This window comes from Pipistrellus kuhlii, unplaced genomic scaffold (genome assembly GCF_014108245.1).
Source record: "Pipistrellus kuhlii isolate mPipKuh1 unplaced genomic scaffold, mPipKuh1.p scaffold_m20_p_5, whole genome shotgun sequence".
NCBI classification, from domain to species: domain Eukaryota; kingdom Metazoa; phylum Chordata; class Mammalia; order Chiroptera; family Vespertilionidae; genus Pipistrellus; species Pipistrellus kuhlii.
The window spans coordinates 33,716,731-33,736,568 of NW_023425551.1; the positions used below are offsets into that span (position 1 = coordinate 33,716,731).

A 19,838-nucleotide genomic window follows, 5' to 3' on the forward strand; every position below is an offset into this window, starting at 1 on the left:
TCAGTCTTACAACCGCCTCAGAAATCAGCAGATATGTGTGAATTACTTCCAGATGATACTCAACTGATTCTTAACTTTTTTTTTTTTAATAGTTCACTTTTAGAGCCATTTTAGGTTCACAGCAAAATTGAGCACAAGATACAGAGATTTCCCATATATCCTCTGTGCGCCCACCTCCCCACCCCCACATGCATAGCCTCCCCTATTATCAGCACATCCAGCACGGGGGTACAGTTGATGAGCCTACATGGGCACATCATGATCACCCCAAATCGGTCACTTACATACATTAGACTTCAGTTTATGTTGTACATTCCATTGGTTCACACAAATGTGTAACAATATGTATACGCCATTGTGCCATTATACCTGGGTAGTTCCACTGCCCTGATAATCCTCTGTTCCACCACTTTATCCTCCCTCCCTCTCTCCCTCTCTCCTAACCCCTGGCAACCATTGATCATACTGTCTCCTTAGCTTCGCCTTTTCCAGAATGCCTTTAGTTGATAGCGACTATCTGCCCTTTTCAGATTGGCTTCTTTCACTTAGTCATGTGCATTTAAGATTGCTCCATATCTTTCCACAGCTTGATAGTTTATTTCTTTTTAGTGCTTAATAATATTCTGTTGTCTAGATGTAACATTGTTTATTTATGCATTCACCTAAAACATCTTGGTTACTTCCAATTTTTGACAATTATGAATAAAGCAGTGATAAACATTTGAGTGCAGGTTTTCACAAAACACAAATAAGTTTTCAACTCCTTTGAGTAAATACCAAGGAGTGTAATTATCGCATCACATGGTAGAGGTTTGTTTAGGTTAGGAAGAAACTGCCAAACTCGTCTTGCAAAGTGGCTGTGCCATGTTGCATTCCCACCAGCGGTGAATGCGAGTTCCTGTTGTTCCACATCCTCATCAGCATTTGGTGTCATCCATGTTCTTGGTTGTGGCCATTCTGATGACTTCATTTGCATTTTCTTGATGACCTGTGATGTGGAACATTTTTGCATATGCTTACTTGCCATGTCTACTGTCAAGATCTTCAGCCCATTTTTTAATCAGGGTGTTTGTTTCCTCATTGTTGAGTTTTAGTAATTCTTTGGGTATATTTGGGATAATAGTCCTTTATCAGATATGTTTTTTGCAAATATTTTTCTCCCAGTTTGTGGCTTGTCTTTTCATTTCCTTGACAGTATCTCTCACCGATGGGATGACTTTAATTTGAATGAAATTCAGCTTATCAGTTCTTTCTTTCATGAATTGCATCTTTGGTGCTGTATCCAAAGTCACCACCAAACCCAAGGTCACTTAGGTTTTCTCTTGTGTTGTCTTCTAGGACATTTATAGTTTTGCATGTATAGTTAGGGCTGTGACCCATTTTGAGTCCATGCTTGTGAAGTGTGTCTGGTCTGTGTCTAGATTGTTTTACATGTGGATAGCCACTCTTTGTTTAAAAAAAAAAAAAAGATCTTTTCTCTGTTTTATAACCGTTGCTCCTTTAGCAAAGATCAGTTGGCTGTATTATATGGGTCTGTTTCTGGGCTATCTACTCTATTCCATTGATCCGTTTGTCTGTTTTTGCCAGTGGCATCAATGTCTTGATTACATACAGTAAGTCTTGAAGTCAGATAATGTCAGTCCTCCAGTATCTTATTGACTGTTGTTTTGTTTTTGCTTCTCCACATAAACTTTAGAATCGGTTTGTCAATATCCACAAAATAACTTTGAATAACTTGCTGGGATTTTGACTGGGATTGGATGGAATCGAAAGGTCAAGTTGAGAAGAATTGACATCTTGGCAATATTGAGTCTTCCTGACCATGAACATAAAGTATCTCCCCCATTTATTTTAGCTCTTCTTTGATTTCTTTCATCAAAGTTTTTATAGTTTTCGTCCTATAGATCTCATACATATTTTGTTAGACTTATACCTATTTGGGGGTATTCCATTTGGGGGTACTCATGTAAGTGGTATTGCGTTTTTAGTTTGAAATTCCATTTGTTCATTGCTGGTATATAGAAAAACGATGAACTTTTAGGTAATAACCTTATATCCTACAGCCAGATATGCGATTTTGACTCTAGTCTAGAACAGTGTAGGTGGAATAGATTCTCCTAAAATTGCACCATGCGTTTCAGCCTGCATTGTTAACTCTTCCAGGCACAGAGACGTCCACCAACCTCCACCAGAAGCTCTGCTACCATGTCTTGGGGACCGATCAGTCAGAAGATATTTTGTGTGCTGAGTTTCCTGATGAGCCTAAATGGATGGGTGGAGCTGAGGTATTGTACTATTGTGAAATTTTACCCAGAAAGACCATGTCCCATGGATGGTATATGTCAACATCCTTGTTTCGTGATGACCTTTATGCATGGTAGAAGTCCTTTGAGGGGATAGTCTTTTTGTTAAAAATATTGGCATTCGAAATTATTCCTGATAATGGAGTTGATGATATACCTTTTATCAGCAGTCACAACGTAAAAGTCTTAATACTAAAAGCTATACATGCTTATGGTAAAAACATGTAAAAGTACAGAATAACATGAGGTGGAACATGAACGTTGTGAAACTCGGAATCCTACTCAGAGGTGAGGAGAGTATCCTAAACATTTTCCTTTCATATGCAGGTGAGACTGTAGCGAGTGTGTTTTCCTGTTTTACACAGTTGTGCTCTTTGTGTAGATTTTTTACTTGTTTTTATACCAAGAAAATGTATCCTTTAGATATCTTCCTGTTTTATTTTTTTAAATGTTTTTATTGATTTCAGAGAGAGAGGTAGAAACATCAGTGATGAGAGAGAATCATTGATCGGCTGCCTCCTGCACACCCTCTACTGGGGATTGAACCTGAAACCCGGGCATGTGCCCTCACAAGGAATCAAACTGGGACCTCCTGGGGCATGGTGTCAGCTCTCAACCTCTGAACCATGCCAGCTGGGCGATACCTTCCCATCTTATAGATAGTTCATATATTCCTTGGGGATCTTGACAATAATAAACCTCTATTGAAGTGATACGTATTTGAAGTAACTGGCCTAGATTTTATTCTGTGTCTTGCTAATCAATTGAAAAAGCTTAGAGTTGCTTAGAATAAGAATTTACTGCTGGGAGTTCACTTCTGATTACTAAGAAATACTTTTTTAAAGAAAGCAAAACAGCCCTGGCCAGGTTGCTCAGTTGGTTGGGGCATTGTACCGTATACCAAAAGGTTTTGGGTTCGATTTCTGGTCAAGGCACATACCCAGGTTGCGGGTTCAATGCCCTCGTAGGGCACACATGGGAGGCAATTGATTGATGTTTTCTTTCATATTGACGTTTCTCTGTCTCTCTTTCTCTCAAATCAATACACATATCATTAGGGAAGGAGGGAGGGAGGGAGGAAAGAAGGGAAAAGAAGGAAGGAAGGAAGGAAGGAAGGAAGGAAGGAAGGAAGGAAGGAAGGAAGGAAGGAAGGAAGGAAGGAAGGAAGGAAGGAAGGAAGACGTTCTGAATGTTTTAATATAAGTAGATTATCATTCCATTTTTAAGTGGGAATGAGGACTCCAAATGAAACATTTTAGCTCATTGATCCATTTAGCTCTTCTCTGAGAGACAATAAAAAATTTGGTATGAAAAGGACATTTTAAATTTGAACTTCTGCTCGTGGGTCTGGTTCATTGGGGCAAAGAGTAGGAACCCATGGATTTTAGTTCATGTGTGTTGATATACCTTATTCCAAAGTGTCCCTTTATTTCTTTATCTTGCTTCTCTGGACGAGGGCTTGTCACACTGTTGTCCGTAGGCCAGATATGGCCTGCTGCTGGTTTTTGTAAATAAACTTTTATTGGAGCAGCACACCCCTTTTTTATGGAGTGTCCATGGCTATAGGCAACCTCCAACACCAGAGTTCACTAGTGGCCACAGGAGGCCACAAGGCCCACAAAGGTTTACAGGAAAACTTTGCCAGACTGTAACTCACTGTGTTAAAAATGAATCGAAAGGACTTACATTTTATTACCTGAAACTGTGCCCTTTTTTCATGCTTTTCTTTTCTACCTAATTCCCCACCCTACAAGCTTTGCTTGTATGGTTACTATTGCCATATTTCTCACATATTTGTTTTTAATGGCTCTCCTGACTCTTTTTGTATATTTCTACTAAATTTTCTTCTTATGTCAGCTTTTCCTCATACCTAAGGCTTCTGCTTACTGTGGATATGTGTTTATTTAAAAAATAGTATAGATTTTAACTTCTGTCTGAATTTAGGGAGACAAAATATGCTACCAAAACAACCTAAAAGCATTAGGTCACGTCTTTCTCTTTACCTTTATTTGGGGGGAAACCTAAAATAACATATTTTAGTAATCAAATTTTATTCCTTGTTGACTTACCATAAATTCAAAAACATGTTGTGGTGGAGAAATTTTTTCCTTCCAGGCTAATAATTTCATTGAACCAGGCCTGTTTTAATCAAAGTAAAACTATTTGTTTGATACAATAACAGGAACACTAAAAATAAATGCCAGAATATCAGTATATTTTAGCAAATTGGTATAAAAGAAACCAGTTTAACTGGAATACATGCAACTCTGGTTGGTCAGATCTCTCTGTTAGCACTTGGTTGAGGCATCTATCGATAGTTTTTGTTCAATACTTTTTGAAATCATGATAAATATACGTAAAATAAAGTTTACTAGTTTATTCATTTTATGTATACAGTGGCAGTAAGTATGTTAACACTGCTGTGCAACCATCAGCACTATTCACCTCCAGGACTTCTTTAATCTTGCAAAATTGAAACTGTTCCCATGAAGCAATAAATCCCCACCCTCCTCCTCTCCGATCCCTGTTCAACACCGGCTTCTTTCTGTCTCCATGTTTTTGACTGCTCCAGGGGCCTCATATAAATGTCGTCATAGAGTCTTTGTCCTTTTGTGTCCGGCTATGTCACTTAGCATAATATTAAGGCTTGTCCATGTCATAGCGTATGCCAGAATTCTCTCCTTTGTAAAGTTGGAGAATATTTCATCGGTGTATATGCCACATTTTTTATGCATTCATTCATCGATGGACTTGTGAATTGTCCCAGTAGCATCGTTAGGAATAATGCAGTTACGAGCAGCAGTTTTTACAAATCACAGGGGCGATACATCATGTAAACATTTAACATCTGCATATTCCATTCTACTAGCTAGGCCACTGAAAAGAAAAGCGCATGTAAGTAGTTCAGTGATCCTCCTACCACTCATTCAGTAGATGAGTAATGAAATTATCGCCACACCCTTGAGAAGCAGTGATCAGTCCTATTGCATGGACAAAAGAGGATACCTGCCCGGGTGGTTTCCATGCACGTCCATGGCTGAATCTGCCTGCTGGGTATGTCAGGTCTCTGTATCTTCTTAACACCCATGTGCTCTGTGACTCTGCTCAGAGGAAGAGGTCACACAAAACAACAGCAGGGACTGTTTAAAGATCAGCAGTAAGTGAAGAGATGGGTCTTCACCGAATGAAGTTGTTTTTTTTTTTTAAATGATACAGCGCCGAAACCAGTTTGGCTCAGTGGATAGAGCATCGGCCTGCAGACTGAAGGGTCCCAAGTTCAATTCTAGTCAAGGGCATGTACGTTGGTTGCGGGCACATCCTCAGTAGGGGTGTGCAGGAGGCAGCTGGTCGATGTTTCTTTCATCGATGTCTCTAACTCTCTATCCCTCTCTCTTCCTCTCTGTGAAAAATCAGTAAAATATATATATATTTTAAAATGCTACAGGAACAAAGTGGGACCTGAGGGACTTTATAATTGGATCAGGACCCTAATCGGTGAATAGTGAGAACAAAGTCTATAAGGCTTAGGCAGGTCAGGCTGACGAAGGCGAGCGTCCCCATCCTTCCTCGCCCTGCTGTGTGTGATCGTGCTGAGCTGAGAGGACCTTCTTGCTGCATAAGGAGACCCCTCTGTCATTTCAACATGAATAATACAGCTCTGTAGGTATGAGCCCTCAGAAGCCTGAGGCCCATCCTAAATTGATGATTCAGTTCCAGGTCAGAAAAAATCTAAATCAAGGGGAAAAGAATATTGATGTGGGAGTTTCTTATACCTGACAAAGAAGTGTGATAAAGCTGGGGGGTGCAAGAGGCCGGTGTGCTCTTGGCTGTCTAGACCAGCATCTCCCATGATAGGTGTACTGATGAGCAGTCAGGACATGGGCTGGAAACGAAGTAGACAGTTTCCTCTCAGCCTTTATTTAGTGACCCACATCCTGGAGAAAAGCAGTCTCCTTTATAAAACCATACTCCAAATACACGTGTTGCAATGGTTACTTCTATTTTTCAAGCAGTTGCTTTTAGGATCATCATTTTGAACCTGGTGTTTCATGAACGCATTTAGCAGTATCTCAGAATGGAGAGCCAGTGTTACAGGGATGGTGTGCACTGCAGCAGAAACCAGGAGAATTTTTTTTTAAAATATATTTTATTGGTTTTATACAGAGAGGAAGAGAGAGAGATAGTTAGAAACATCGATGAGAGAGAATCATCGATCAGCTGCCTGTTGCACACCCCCTACTGGGGATGTGCCCGCAACCAAGGTACATGCCTTTGACCGGAATCGAACCCGGGACCTTTCAGTCCCCAAGCCGACGCTCTATCCACTGAGCCAAACTGGTTTGGGCGAGAAACCAGGAGAATTTTATTCTGGTCCTACCTGGTGGCCTTAGGCAGGTCACCTCATCCCTGCAAGCCTTGTTTTCTCCGGGGCTTTTCAGCGCTGAAAGTCTGTGTTGGGAGGAACAGTATCACAGCCTCTCGCAGACCCTGAAGTAGGCTTCCTGGGTGAGAACATAGCTGCTGGGTTTGAGGTCAGGAGGGTGTGGAGCACCGGTGCTGTGGGTGCCATCTGAGGCTCTCGTGGGCAGGAGCAAAGTGTGTGAGTGAATAGGATTCTCTGGCTTGCTGCCACCCTCCTCCCTTTGGCTGTTGTAATCAGGTTCACCGGGGACTTCCCTTTGTGTCCTAATTGGTGTCTCCTCATGACTCAGCTCCTCTTTCTCAGATGTCTCTGCTTTCCTGCATTGGACAGGTCTTTCTGACCTTGGACAAGTCTCTCAGCCAGTTGTCAGCAAACTCATTAGTCGGCAGAGCCACATAGCAACAGTACAATGATTGAAATGTCTTTTGAGAGTCACATTTTTTTAAAACTTAAACTTCTTCTAACACCACTTCTTCAAAATAGACTCGCCCAGGCTGTGGTATTTTGTGGAAGAGCCACACTCAAGGGGCCAAAGAGCCGCGTGTGGCTTGTGAGCCGAAGTTTGCCGACCATGGCTCTAAGCTACTGTCAGGAGGCAGCCTTACTCTTCCCATTGTTGCTGATGACCCACCTCTCCCAGGACCACCTTCCACCTGGCAGAACCCACGGCCTTCTGGCCACTTAGGGGTATTCGGTCTGTTGCTAAAGTTCCATGGCAGTCCACAACCAGATACCAACTCCAGTTTCTGTGCTGCTTCCCACTCCCCAGCTCAGGTTTGGGGAGCACATAGGGTAGGGATTTTTGCTCATCGGGAGCTGTTTCTTGATTGATTCTGGCTGCTCAGCAGTCCACCAGCTCTTGGGCATCCTTTAGGAGTGAGATTCCCTCAATTCCGGGAACCTCCGCGCTTTGCTGTTCCCTGATGTGGGTTATAAACTCTCTGGCTGACCTTTCTGTGTTTTTGCATTTGTCCCTCTGCGCTTCTGCTCCCCGTAGGGCTCCCTTGAGAGTTGTGCCTGTCTGCACCCTGCACCCCATCCTTTCTCAGCAGGGACCTTTCAGGTGACTGGAGGCCAGCTACCTTGTTGTTGCCTCTTGATCCAGGGAAGCCACATCCGTGGTTCTCCGTGGAGAGGCAGGGGGTGTTCTCCACTGACCTCCTCCCACCAGCACCCTCATGATCTGGAGTAACAGCAACAGATACCTAGCATTCGGCTTGGAAGAACAGTGGCATCAATTGCTATTTAATACTGACCGTGAGGCTTTTGTTGCAGGGCAGTGATTGTGGAAGGATAGAAATTGTCATTTTAGAAGGTTCTCTTGGACAGAAAAGGGGGGGGGGGGAGAAGCTCTTTATTTAAAATGATTTGTAGAGCATTGGGGGGCACGTGTATAAACACACACACACACACACACAGAAATCAAGCATTTTGAGGCTCTTTGAGCCAGCAGAGGGTGCTCTAGAATGAAGATTCTGAAAATAGATTCAGTTCCTTTAGAAAAGATCAGGGAGAAAATAACCTGCCTCTCTCTGATTATCCAGCTGAATCTTATTTTGAGAACTTAATTCCATTAAACCAATTTTTCGATACAGAGGTAATCCTAATTCTTAATATTCATTACATGTCGCTCTTCAAGCCATTTTAATGTGTTCACTTTTGACCCTTTGAGTTAATATGTACATGTTTGTGCACATTTATATATATTACACTTATATTAACATTTAAAAAGCGTTGCCTGATGCTTGACTCACTGTGGCACTCGTGAATGTTAATTTTCTTACTCTCCCCTCTCCCCTGCTGAGGTCCATGCACAGAAGACCTTCTGGGCCTGGTGTGCACCCAGCTCGCCTACAGAACATACATGCTCAAAGTGCAGCTGTTCCTCAGGGAACTCTGTCTCACCTGCCCTCCCTCATTGGATGGTTTTCACTTGGGATAGTAATTGCTCAGCAGCCTTCTCCGTGATCAGGACAATTCATGCATTTATTCCACAAATACCTAGTAAGTCCTTGCTTTGTGTCCAATATTGTGCAGGGACCTGGTGATAATCGGAAGCAAAGAGCAGAGCACTGGCCCTTAAGGAAGATGTTTTTGTCATGGTAACCCATTCAATTTCAGTATTTTTATATAATACAAAGAGTGAGGGGCTCATGGCAGAATTTCCCCCATGTTTGGTTTGTGTGTCATTTTAAAGACACCATTGTCCTCTTGACTTTAACTTCAGTAATTGAGCCTGAGACTGTCAGCAGCACACCTCAGAAGGCAGAACAGTCAGGAAGTCAAACTGAAGAGCTGGTTGTGGGTAAAACTAGAGGCATGCTGCTCTGTATCTATATATAAAAAGCTAATGTGCTAAGTGTCCGTCTGACCGGTCTCTATGACGCGCACTGACCACCAGGGGGAAGATGCTCAATGCGGGAGCTACTGTGATGCGCACTGACCATTTACTGAGAAATGGCACTGTGGTCCTGGCACTTACAAAGCAACACTCTGCTTCTCCCAAGTGGGACACAGGTCCCGCCACCACCCCGGAGCGACAGCTCACCGAATCGCAACTGTTGCTGCCAAGATCCCATGACACAAAATGAGGCCCATAGCCCAGCCCACCCCAGAAATGGTCTCTGTGGATGCTGGGTAATAATGTCATATAGCAACGCCCAGGGCTTCCTATCCTGTGGTTACTAGCTTCCTTACAGTTTCTTCAGCCCAGGAACACAACTTGCTTTATAGCCAGGTGCAAACATTTCACCAAATGTCTTTGAAGCATTTTCTCATGCCTCATCTCATTTGATCCTCACAGAAGTCCTGGAGTAAGTAGATACGAGACTCAGTGGAATCCTATTTTCTTTTCATTAGCTGGAAAACAGATTTTAGAAACCTTTGAAATTTGACCTGACTGAAAAGAAATAAGAACTGGTGCACCTTGAAAGTCACTTCAGGTTTTGTCACTGTGCAGAATATAGTCAAGCACTGCTATAGTTAAATATTTTACCCTTTGTTCTCTCTGTGTGATCTACAATAATAATCTGCTTCTTGTTGATATTTATTGCTTTGTTTCTAACAATTACCTGAAAGAGAAGTTGGGAGTGCTTCACTGGGCTGGAAGAAATATAGTTAAATCAGAAAGCAGGTTTAATTAAACAAGTTTATCTCTATATATAAAGCTCTCGCTGGCACCAATTGTACTCGTGTATTTCCATCTGTCATTGTCGATTGTGAATTTGGTTGATACTTCTATTATATAGAGAAAGGGCGAATAGCAATATTAAAATATTTCTTCTAATTAATTTCCTTTCAATGTACATGAATTTGTGCGCCAGGCCACTAGTGTATACATAAAACAGCTCCTGATGGGGAGGCAGAGGGGAGAGTGTAATAGTCAGGTAGGATGTGCCAATCAACCACTTGTCTCACTCTGCCCCTCTATTGCTTAGTAAGGGAGGAAAGAAAACAAACAGTAGATTTTTAAATAACCAAGCTTACCTGCCAGAATAACCACCATGTAGATTGGAAAGAGTATTGGCTCTGTCATGTGTAAACCTACATTACTAACTTTACTTTGAATGGGTTATCTTTTCCTAGAATGTTCTGTTACATCTGTATTTGGCATACAAGCCGCACATCAGAGTGTTGGGGCCGATGTCTCTTTCCCATTGCTGTAGTGTTTGTATTGGGAAGTCTGGGTAATTTGATTTAATGACTACCTATTAGAAATGTTTGTTGATGCATATCCCATGTGTTTATGACTATCCTTTACTTCTGTTACTGACATTCTCTCTTCTTTTTATCACAAGCCCGTAATGAGTCCCATAAAAGAAAAGCTATCATTGTCAGTGATTTAGTTTGACATTTAAAGGTTTTTCTAAGTTAAGTTTTAATATTAAAGGGATTTTATGATTAACAGCTATTACAAGAGGAATTCAAAAGCTTCTCTAACAAAATTGACAAACTTCCCTGCTCTGACAGGAACATGATTAACTCTGAAAGCTATTAAAATCCATTTTCACTCATTTTGTTAATTTCCTGGACAATTTTAAGTCTCACTTCTTTTCAGTATACTTATTTTTATACACACAATTCTTTTATCATAGTATATAAAAGAAGATATTTTTCTCAGTCTGAAAAAGTGCATGTAGATTCAAATTATAAAAACCTTTCTCCACCCTCTTGTTGCATTCTAAGTTTTAAGTATGTATATCAAAGAAACTTCATGGCCATGAAGATTCGGTTATTAACACAAGCCCTGGTGCCTGTGTAGTTCAGCAGCTCTAGCACAAAATCCCTCATGAGTTTTTCTTTGAAAATGATAATATATTTGATGAAAGTCCGTCCACATATTCTGTGTATATATCAATATAAGTATTTGCTATGTGTCCCGTCACTTTGAAGGACAAATAACCTTGTAGATAGTTAAATGATTGGAGAGTTTAAAACACATGTGTCAAACACAAGGCCCGCGGGCCAAATCCGTCCCGCCAGGCCTTGCAGTGTGGCCTGCACCGCACTGTCATCACTGCACTCCGCTGCATTTCCATCACAATGACAGTTTATGACTGTTCAGTAAACCATTCGGCCCGCGATTTAGGCTGGATTTTAGATTTTGGCCCCTTCTCTGATTGAGTTCGACACCCCTAGTTTAAAACATTAAGTGATCTGCTAATTTTCTCTTAATAAAAGATGCATGAAGGAAAGTTCGCTTATTCCAGCCATTTGGAAAACCCAGTTGTTTTTTTTTAATAAATTACTTTTTTGTTTTAAAATGTATATTTTTATTAATTTCAGAGAGGGAGGGAGAGGAAGGGAAAGAAACATCAATGATGAGAGAGAATCATTGATTGGCTGCCTCTTGTATCTATCTTCGATCCTCCTGGGGATCGAGCCCGCAAACCAGCTATGTGCCTAGGGGAAATTGAACCATGAACTTCTTGTTCATAGGTTGACACTCAACCACTGAGCTATACTGGCAGGACCCAGTTATTCTTATTATGTAGTATTGAGACTGAGAATAGCCAGGTTCATCAGCTTTAAAGTTTTTATAATGCTAGTAATCTACACTAATAAAAGAGAAAGATGCAAATTGACCATGCTTCCACGACACTCACCAGCCAACCAGGAGTGAGTATGCAAATTAACCCAACAAGGATGCCGGGTTGATTTGCATATGCAGGTGCAGAGCGAAGACTGAAGATGACTGAAGGGGCTTGGCTTCTCCGCTGCAGCCGAGCAAAGCCCTGGGTACTGGGTGCCAGAGGAAAACCAATGCCAGCAGCCAGGGGAAGGAAGGCCTATTGTATGAATCCTCATACAACAGGTCTCTAGTAATAAATTGTTGACATGTTAATTGTATTTTACAGTTATTTGTGTAGATCCATATTTTTTTATATATATATAAAGCCTCAAACTGATGGTAGAGCTGATGATAACCTTTTGTGAAAATGAAGCCCCTGGACCTAGACTCTGGTCTGAATGGATTCCCATTACCTCTACATGAGGCATTGAACTGGACATTTGATACACACATACTGTTTGGGACAAGTTTCCCCGAGGTGTGCTCTGGTTGCTGCTTACCTCTTTAAATTCTGTGGTTTCATGTCTCTGGGGTTGGTAGGGATTATAACCTTGAATAAGCTAAGTCATGACCCATGTGTGTGTTGGATCAGAACATATGAACCTGACAGAATACAGTAGAAAATACTCTGAATGGTATCTACCAAGGGTTTCCTTAGTAAATGTTGCTATCTTAGTGTAGTTTAATATCACAGTATGCACAATTAAAATTTCCTGTGGCTTCTTTAGTGTAAGTGTAAAGTCTGATACCCCCATGCTTTATACTTTACCTGTTGATAAATGCAAATGAGGATGGTAGCTGTTATTATGGGGTACCCCCTTCAAAAACAATATTGCATGGACTGAAATCTACACTGTCCCATGAGGCATGGTGGGGCCCATAGCTTTCCTGTTTTTCTCGTTCATTGGATTTCAGGAAAGTCACCTTTAATTCTGTTAATTTCCAATTCTTTTAATTTTCATTTTTAACTCTCTAATGGTATTTAGGTGTCTTTCCTCATCAACATGATTTTTATCTTCCCCTCTCAGTGGTTTCCAAATTCATTTTTTTTAATTGCCTTGAAATATAGTCTAAATGTGAGGCCAAGGTTCACTATGTAGTGTTATTGATTAAATTATAGTGCAAGAAAATATATTTCTAATCTAACAGTGACTTGCAAATTATTTTGAAATTTGAGGCCTTGTGCGTCTGAAAGTTCAGAGCTGTGTTCAAAGTTGTTCAGATTTGTTCAGTGGCTGTGGCACATTTGTGACCAAGGTCATTGTAGTAAAATAAAGCTGACTTAAATGCCATGCCACAACACTGCATCCAGAGACTCCCTGCCTTAAGATTAAATATAAACTGCTATTTACTACAGCCCGAAATGGTGAGAAAAACTTATTAGATGTGCTTGAAGCAATTGTCATCAAAGTTTGGTGTTTCTTTGCAGGGAGTTTTGCTGCCTTATCTTACTGTTGGATGAGTCACTACAACTAAATTAACTATCATTTATGACTGATGTAGCATGACTTTTAGCGCTTTGCTCTAAAGATTCTGTCTGCCTTTAAAGACAAAGAACAGAACTATGAAGTGTTATTAATGAGGTTGAATTTCATTATGTTTAGTAGTTATAATTGTGAGATTGCTGGTGACAGATGGTTTGAAAATAAGGTGGAACTAAAATTTTAGAGGCTGGTCTATAGACCATGTATATGAAAAGCTTAAGGAAACTGAATAAAGGACTAGAGATAGAATATGTAACACCTAAAGTAGTTAAAGGAGGGGGAGAGTTTACAAAGAAATTTATACAGTACAAAGAAGAAAGGAGAACGGAAAAGCAAGGTGAATAGAATATTCTGAATTAATCATGTGGAAGCCAGCACATCAATACTAGCAGTTAATGAAAACAGAGTAGTACAATTCTTAAAGTTTTAAAAAGTTAATTCAGTCATATGTTCATTTGCAAGAGACCCACTTAAAATGTAGTGACAGGTAATATGGAAATATAGTGAAGATGAGAATGGAGGGGGAAAATTAATGTAAATAAAATTTATGTGAAGTTTTCCAAAAACTCTGGCAATCTTGGAAAATACTATAATGAACCTAGAAAAAGATGAAGAAAATGCATCTGAGTCATTTGATATCATATGCCATTTGTGACAAAAATTCATACTATAAAATATGATTCATTTTTGGTATAGGGACTGCTTCAGAACTCAAGGGGGGGGGGGGGGGGGAGTCACTAAGGAAAAAACAGCCCAAGTAAACAGGACTTTCTAGAATCTTTTATAAAACTACTAGTGGCCCAGTGCACGAAATTCGTGCATGGATGTGGGAGGGCTGTCCCTCAGCCCAGCCTGCACCCTCTCCAATCTGTGGCCCTTGAAGGATGTCTTACTGCTGGTTTACAGGGATTGAACCTGGACATCCCTCTCGCAAACCGGGACTGCTGGTTTCTAACCTCTCACCTGCCTGCCTCCCTCATTGCCCCTAACCATTCTGCCTGCTGGCCTGCTCGCCCCCAACTGCCCCTTGCCACTGGCCTGCTTGCCCCCACCTTCTCTTCTCACTGGCCTGTTGGCTCCAATTGCCCCCCTGCTGGCCTATGCACTCCAAACTGCGCGCGCCTCCCCCCCCCCCCCCCCCCCCCAGTCTGCTCATCCCCAACATCCCCACCCCAACCCCGCCGGCCTGATCACCCACAACTGCCATGACATCCTGGCCTGATTACCCACAACTGACCTCCCCTCTTGGCCTCTGACCTCCTCTACTTTGGCCCCACCACCATGGCTTTGTGCAGAGGAACACCCAGAAGGTTTCCTGGAAGGTCTCCCAGTCTGATTAGCATATTACCCTTTTATTAGTATAGATAGAGGCCTGGTACACAGGTGGGGACCAGCTGGTTTGCCCTGAAGGGTGTCCTGGATCAAGGTGGGGGTTCCCTTAGGGTGGCCTGAGTGAGGGGCCTGTGGTCATTTGCAGGCTAGCTCTGTCCCCATTGGGTGAGGGTCCCCGCTGGGGGGCGTGGCCAGCCTGGGTAAGGGGCTGAGTGTCATTTTCAGGCTGGCCACACCCCCTGGAGACCCAGGCTCCCAGCCCTTTTTTTCCCCCCAGTGCCTCCTTGAGTGGGGGCCAGGGCAGGCAGGAAGCTTGGCTTCCTCTATAACCCAAGCCTCCTGCTTGCTCCAGTTCCATGGCTGCTGTTATCTTTGTTGGGTAAATTTGCATAGTCACTCCTGATTGGCTGGTGGGTGTAGCTGAGGGACGGTCAATTTGCATGTTTTTCTTTTTAGTGTAGATCACCTGGAATCCCACTTTTTTTTTTTTTTTTTTTAATATATTGTATTGATTTTTTACAGAGAGGAAGGGAGAGGGATAGAGAGAAACATCGATGAGAGAGAAACATCGACCAGCTGCCTCTTGCACACCCCATACCGGGGATGTGCCCACAACCAATGTACATGCCCTTGACCGGAATCGAATCTGGGACCCTTCAGTCTGCAGACTGACTCTCTACATTGAGCCAAACCGGTTTCGGCTCATGCACTTTAATTATATGCAATAATGTACCCCAAAAATGTAATTATCCAATAACAAATTAAAATGATATTAAAACATAATGACAGATTTTTTTGCTTCTGGCCATGACAGTGAAACTGGTATTGGACTAGACCTCTTGCTATAAACAGAAAACCATTCAAAATAGACAAAGCAACTGTTTTCAGATACTGGTCAGCAGGCGTCACAGGACTTCCATCTGTGAAAGTGACAAGTCCTATGCTTGCCCAGCTCTCTGCCTGGAAGTATTTTCTGGACGCCAGCACAAAGAGGAGGAGCCCCAAAGTATTGCATTCTCGCTGAACTTAGGATACAGGAAAACTGAAGCCACTGGAATTTGCAGGCAGAGTTCCAAAAAAAGGAAACTACCCACTAAGAAATCTGCCTGGGTATCCCCTTGCGTCTTTCGCTGACTGCTAAGTGGTGCATGCACAGGAGGAGACTCCATGATTCGAGCCAAGGACAACTACCAGGAAGCTGTTAAGCCAGCCACTACCATAGGTTTAACACAGCTGGGAGACTCGCATTCTTACGAAGTGAAAAGACCTTGTGAGCACCCAGGGTATTCAGCAGAGACCCCAGAGGTGCCATGCCTCAGCAGTAGGACTGTAGACCTTACCAACGAAGCTTGAAAACAAGCCTTGAATGAAACAAGCTGATTTACCAACAAAGTATCTGCCTCAGAACTTTTAAAGGAAGGAAGAAAAAAAATCCAGACAACATTCAAAATATTCAGAATCCAATAAAAATATACTGTGTGTAAAGAAGCAGAAAAAAAATGTGACACAACTTGGAGAACAATTAGTCAATACAACAGATCCAGAAATGACAGGTAGAATTAGCAGACAAGGACTTCTTAAAAGCTATTATAAAAAAGGATTTAAAAAGGATTTTTTAAAAAACATTATAGTGAACAAAGAAAAAGAAAATATAAAAACAACCCAAATGTTCTTCTAAAGGTGAAAAATAAACTATCTGAATTTTAAGTTTTCTACATGGGTTTAACAGTAGTTTAGATACTATTGAAGAAAATATCAGGGAATTTGGAGATGGAACAATTGAAACTAAACCATAAAGAGAAAATAAATTGAAACAAAAATGAATACAGTCTCATTGACTTAACAGATAATACTAATTGATTTAACAGAGCGTAGTTGACATCTTAGAGATAAGGGGACACAAAAATAAACAGGGTGGGGGAAAGTAGGTTGTGCATATGGAAAATAACACATTAACAAATAATAATAATACAATTATAAACTCAGTGTTTTGTGTACTCACAAGTGTAAAACTACTTGTTCCTCACCCATATGAAGGAAAACTGGTAAAAAGTGGTATGAATTTGATAAATAGGCATACCCACAGATTCAAGACACTCAACAAATCTCAAGCAGGCTACCAAAGCAAAGCCCATATAATCAATCTGCAGAAAACCAATGATAATAAAATCTTTAAAGCTGCCAGAGAAGAGAATACATTAACTACAGGGGGGAAAAGATAAGAAATGACTTTTCATTTGAAAATAGTGCAAGTCAGAAGACAATGGAAAGATAATTTTTTTTTTATTTTTTTTTTTATCTCCTTCCACCTGCCCTCCACTGCTGCCGGCTTCTTGGAGATTCTTCTAGAAATGTTCCATGCACAAACATAGCAAATGCATTTTAAATTATTTTAAAGTAGACTTTAGAACAGTTAGCAGGAATGTATCCTGCTTACAGAGTCATAAAAGGTGTGCTGTGTTTATAGAGAAATGATGATCTTTCCTAGGTAAAATAATCCCGAGAGCAGAGAGGGCAATTAATTACTTCAGCCCTAATCCTGTGCTGCTTACACAGCCCTTAGTTTTATCCTCTGGTCTCCTGAGTTCATAGCCCGAAGAAGGGACTGTGACTGGTGTTAATTCCTTTGCTGAGGATAGGTGCCCTTAGAAATACGCAAAGTGGCACCTTGGCTTAGAAGGCAGCTGTACAAAGAATAAAGGAGACGGAATTTGGAATTAGGTCCAGCCTGGGCTTTGCAGCTTAGTTTTGTTTAAAGATAGAGAAGTGGGGCCCCTGTTGGGAATAGCCTATCCAGTTATTGATGGGATCCCTAATGTGATACCACCCACCAGCAGCGAGGATGAAAACACGTCAAAATAAGAAGCAAGAAGATACGGAGTAGCACTAGATGATAATCAAAACCAACAGATACAACTAGATTTTCTTAATGCCATCTACGTTTTAAAAAGTCAGGGTGGCAGATAAATGGGAGAGGAGAATGTTTGTCTCTTCCTACGTTGACCATCCTCATTCCATTGATCTCCCATAGGGCTGCACTAGCACAGCCAGTCTGTGCTCTTACAGTCTGCTCTTGCCCATTACCACACCCGTGTGTGTGTGTGTGTGTGTGTGTGTGTGTGTGTGCTTCCACCTGTGGATGTGGCTGGGTAGTAAGCTCCTCAGGCACAATGAATGCACCCAGAGCCAAGATGGTCTGTACATTAATGATAAAGTCTTGAGTGGCTAGTCAGCTGCATGAAAATACTGGAACCTACTTAATTTCTTCAGGAAAGGTGCGTTACCTTGCTACTGTCAGAGCTTGGGACTACGGGAGGCTTACACTGCAGAAGCTCCTTTAATTATTCTTAGGTTCTTCCTTGGTTTTTTTTGAAGGTTCTAATTTGTAACTGCTGTATCAGAAGAAACATTTCAACACACTGTCTTATTGGAAGTTAACACCTCAGCCATCACCTAATGACTTTTATTTCTGATCCCTTTCACCTAAAACTTAGTATTTTGAAATTTTATGTTTGAGATTCAAAGTCTTTGATAAAGTCATGTTATGAAATAATTCCAAAGGAGCAATGCTGGAGAAATATTAGAGAAATGGATTTGAACTAGTGTGATATAAACCATAATAAAATGGAAATTTTATAGAAAATTTAAAAGAAAGAAAGAAATGGGGCCTTGGCCAGGTGGTGCAATTGGTTGCAGCGTCATCCTGGACACCAAAAGGTTGGGGGTTTGATCCCTGGCCAGGACAAGACACCTTCTTAATAGACCTACTGTGGCTGCAACACTGAGAACTATAGTCCCTCCCCCCACATTCTGCCTCCCTTACCGAGATTGTTCATGTTCTCCATGCCATCTCTCATTGTAGAGTATGCTACATAATTCTATATTTGTGTGTTTGTCTCCTCCCCAAGACTGTAGCATTTTTTTCTTCTTGGTTTGTTCACCCATGTATCTTTAATACCTAGAAAATGACTTGAACATAGCTGCTTAGGAAATTTTTATTGAATGAACAAGTGACAGTTGTGTGTTAGGGTTCTCTAGAGAAATAAAAACCAGCAGGACCTGTGTATATGTAGAGAGAGAAGTACATATTTTTTAAGGAATTGGCTAGTGTGATTGTGGAGGCTTGGCTGGTCCAAAGTCTGCAGGGGAGGCTGGCAGGCTGGAAACCCAGGGAAGATTGTCCGTCAGAGAAAATCTACTGGCAGGATTCCTTCCTTTAAGGCAGTCTTTCTCCAGTGAGGCCTTGGACTGGTTGGATAGATGCACTCATGTTACGGAGGGTACTCACTTTTACTCCATCCACTTAAATGTAAATCTCATCCAAAAAATACCTTCACGGAAACATCCAGAATAATGTTTAACCGAATATCTACCCTATTTCCCCGAAAATAAGACAGTGTCTTATATTAATTTTTGCTCCCAAAGATGCGCTAGGTCTTATTTTCAGGGGATGTCTTATTTTTCCATGAAGAATACCGTACACATTTATTTTATTATTATTTTTAAATATATTTTATTGATTTTGTACAGAGAGGAAGGGAGAGAGATAGAGAGTTAGAAACATCAATGAGAGAGAGTCATCGACCAGTTGCCTCTTGCACACCCCCTACCGGGGATATGCCCACAACCAAGGTACATGCCCTTGACCGGAATCGAACCCGGGTTCCTTCAGTCCCCAAGCCGACGCTCTATCCATTGAGCTAAACCGGTCCCGGCCCATACACATTTATTGCTAAATGAAAATAAAGGAAATTTATTACCCGTATACGATATGGTAGTATGGTAGTATGGTAGTTGTCAACACAAACCAGACAAACTGTGAATCCTACAGTATCAAGAATTTACTCATTTATTCAGTGACAATCATGTCATCATCATCTTCTGGAACATCATCACAATCCAATTCCTGAATTTCCTGGTGAATTTCTTGTGACTCCATTTCTTTCAGAATCAGTGGACCAAATCTCTCATGTTTAGCAACAGCATTCTGAGACAGAGTCTAGGGGGCCTTATTTTCGGGGGGATGGCTTATGTTTCACTCAGAAGGAAACCTGTAAGTAGGTCTTATTTTCAGAGGATGCTTATTTTCGGGGAAACACGGTAGGTGCTGTGTCCTTGTCAAGTTGACATATTAAATTAACTATCACAATAGGATGTGGAGAAATGGGAACTGTTATATACTGATAAAATGTAAGAGGCTGAGTTGGTACATCACTTACTTCGGC

The 19,838-nt window shown here is 41.3% G+C and overlaps 1 protein-coding gene across 1 annotated transcript in view; it reads left to right on the top strand.

Annotated features, from left to right (window-relative positions):
* The window catches only part of LOC118706083 (prolyl endopeptidase), a 108,644-nt gene that overhangs the window by 30,574 nt on the left and 58,232 nt on the right, over nt 1–19,838 (top strand). Inside the window, exon 6 of the mRNA XM_036415255.2 lies at nt 2,164–2,285. Coding sequence (XP_036271148.1) covers nt 2,164–2,285 — 122 coding nt within the window. The remainder of the gene's footprint in view (nt 1–2,163; nt 2,286–19,838) is intronic.